Source organism: Branchiostoma floridae, chromosome 10, assembly GCF_000003815.2.
Source record: "Branchiostoma floridae strain S238N-H82 chromosome 10, Bfl_VNyyK, whole genome shotgun sequence".
NCBI classification, from domain to species: Eukaryota; Metazoa; Chordata; class Leptocardii; order Amphioxiformes; family Branchiostomatidae; genus Branchiostoma; species Branchiostoma floridae.
The window spans coordinates 16,782,917-16,784,885 of NC_049988.1; the positions used below are offsets into that span (position 1 = coordinate 16,782,917).

At 41.0% G+C, this 1,969-nt stretch overlaps 2 protein-coding genes across 2 annotated transcripts in view; one reads left to right on the forward strand and one right to left on the reverse strand.

Annotated features, from left to right (window-relative positions):
• Nucleotides 1-1,322, reverse strand: part of LOC118424730 (solute carrier family 40 member 1-like) — an 8,861-nt gene extending 7,539 nt beyond the window's left edge. Inside the window, exon 1 of the mRNA XM_035833447.1 lies at nt 1,075-1,322. Coding sequence (XP_035689340.1) covers nt 1,075-1,156 — 82 coding nt within the window. The 5' untranslated portion in view covers nt 1,157-1,322. The remainder of the gene's footprint in view (nt 1-1,074) is intronic.
• A 179-nt stretch (nt 1,323-1,501) lies between these two features.
• Nucleotides 1,502-1,969, forward strand: part of LOC118424769 (BET1 homolog) — a 5,145-nt gene continuing 4,677 nt past the window's right edge. The window contains exon 1 of the mRNA XM_035833504.1: nt 1,502-1,680. Coding sequence (XP_035689397.1) covers nt 1,662-1,680 — 19 coding nt within the window. The 5' untranslated portion in view covers nt 1,502-1,661. The remainder of the gene's footprint in view (nt 1,681-1,969) is intronic.

Below are 1,969 nucleotides of genomic sequence, written 5' to 3' on the forward strand. Positions count from 1 at the left end.
CAGTCCACAGAGCAAGGACCATTGCAAACTGTGTGCGTGGACGGGCGGTGTAATCTTACAGAATGTCATTCGACCCCATATTGAAGGGGTGAGGCATTGCGACTGAATGGAGAAGTGTCCCTGTATCTCACAGCATTGAGGTTGTCCTGTCTGGGAAGATACTAAACCTTGTTTTTCCTGTGGCAGCCATACATACAGCACACCAAGCGCTACGTGCTGTTACGCTCTATCCGTGCGACAGTCAGCGTGGCATTCTCCTTGCCGCATCTACGCCTCGATTCGGTCATCCAACAGTCAAAAGGGCACATATACTCTTACCAAATGTTAAAGATAAACTTGGAAGTTCTGTATACCAAAGATTACGTGAAAAAGGACAGATTGAATCCTTGACACCCACACCCATACCAGCAGGATGATATAGAGTTGAACACAAAAATTGAAATTTGGGCACTTTTTTTTCGCGACCCACTGACATAAGTAGCCCTGGTGCTCGTTTCACGAATTTATAATTATAAGGAGTTTGATACCATATGAAAGGAATTCACACACGCTTTCTATTGATATATCACACATTAAAATTGATGCAGAAACAACGGAACTATGATCAGCCAAAGTTCATATTCCAAACTTTTTGTGCCGAGTTTAGATGGATTAAAGGCTTTAACCCATTTTCATTACCCTCTTGGAGGTATTGTTTTTTGGTTTCATTGGTGTTCTTGCATCTAACATACAACTCAATTACCGGTAGATCCGTTAGTTTTATTTCTGTATAAAGCTGTATAAGCTGATTTAACCTTGATCTTTTTTAATAGCCGGCATTTAGTATTTACGTTTGGACCCAATATCGCATTCGGACTTTGGATACCCCCCGTTACGGCATAATGATAAAGATTCAAAAGAAATTCACAATAATTCGAAATAGTTTATAGAAGTATGATACCTTTGATCTCTACTTCATCCTAATTTCTGTTTAAAATACTGTTGCAACTCTACTTGTAACTTTTTATACACAAGCCCTAGTCTTCGCAACCGTTAAGGGCTCCACTGCAAAGTACTCGCTAGCGCTAAAAATACCTGTGCATCCTTTCTTTCCTGCCTGTTTCCTCTCTTCTCCTCCCTCATTCCAGTCGTTTGGAGTGAGCTCCCCCTCTGCCATCCCTTCTGTCCTTCCTATTGCTTCTACTTTATAGCTGTAATGTGCTGTTATCTGTCGAAAACTCCCACAGTACGTTTAATAACAAACGTTTTCGAAACGTTTGTAGGTGTCATGATCACCCACGATGTGGTGAGCCAACCTTTGGTACGTTGAACTTTGACCTTTTACCATAGTCCTGTCAAGGTTGTTTTGTTTTGTCTAAGTGGTAACCATACACGCTTCATGCGTAGATGATTTAGGCATTTATCTGCAGATATTTGATATCTGTAACCATTGTATCACTTCGATCCAGTATGAAATCAGTAGATAAGCAAATATATTATTATTTATCCCCCTCTTGTAAAGCTTTTGGTAGCGTCCGGTTTTCCGGCTTTCCCAAATTGATGACGTCAAACTTCCGGGTTGGTTGGTTTCTGATTCGTACGTGTTTCGCCGGAAAATTTGTGTGGTTTAGGACAGGTTTTTATCGTTTTTCTCCGCGTCTCGGGAATCCAAATCTTCAGAAATGAGACGGGCAGCAGCTGGTAAGTATCTAAAATGCTTGGTGTTGTTAGATTGTGCAATTTCATGCTAATTTGTTAGATTTTTGTGGCTAAATGTTTTGGGGAGGGGGGCGACTTCATGTGTCAGAGTCCAATTGGTCGAGGGACACGTCATTGTTTTGAACATCAGGTTGCTTAAGAATTTTATCATGTGCAAATGTAGTAGTAGATGTGATGGGCAACTTTTCAAAGCATATCATTCTACGGTCAATATGCTGAGATAGCGCTTCTAGATCTAGAGCAAAGGTTTGCTACTGCCTTGGCATATGGG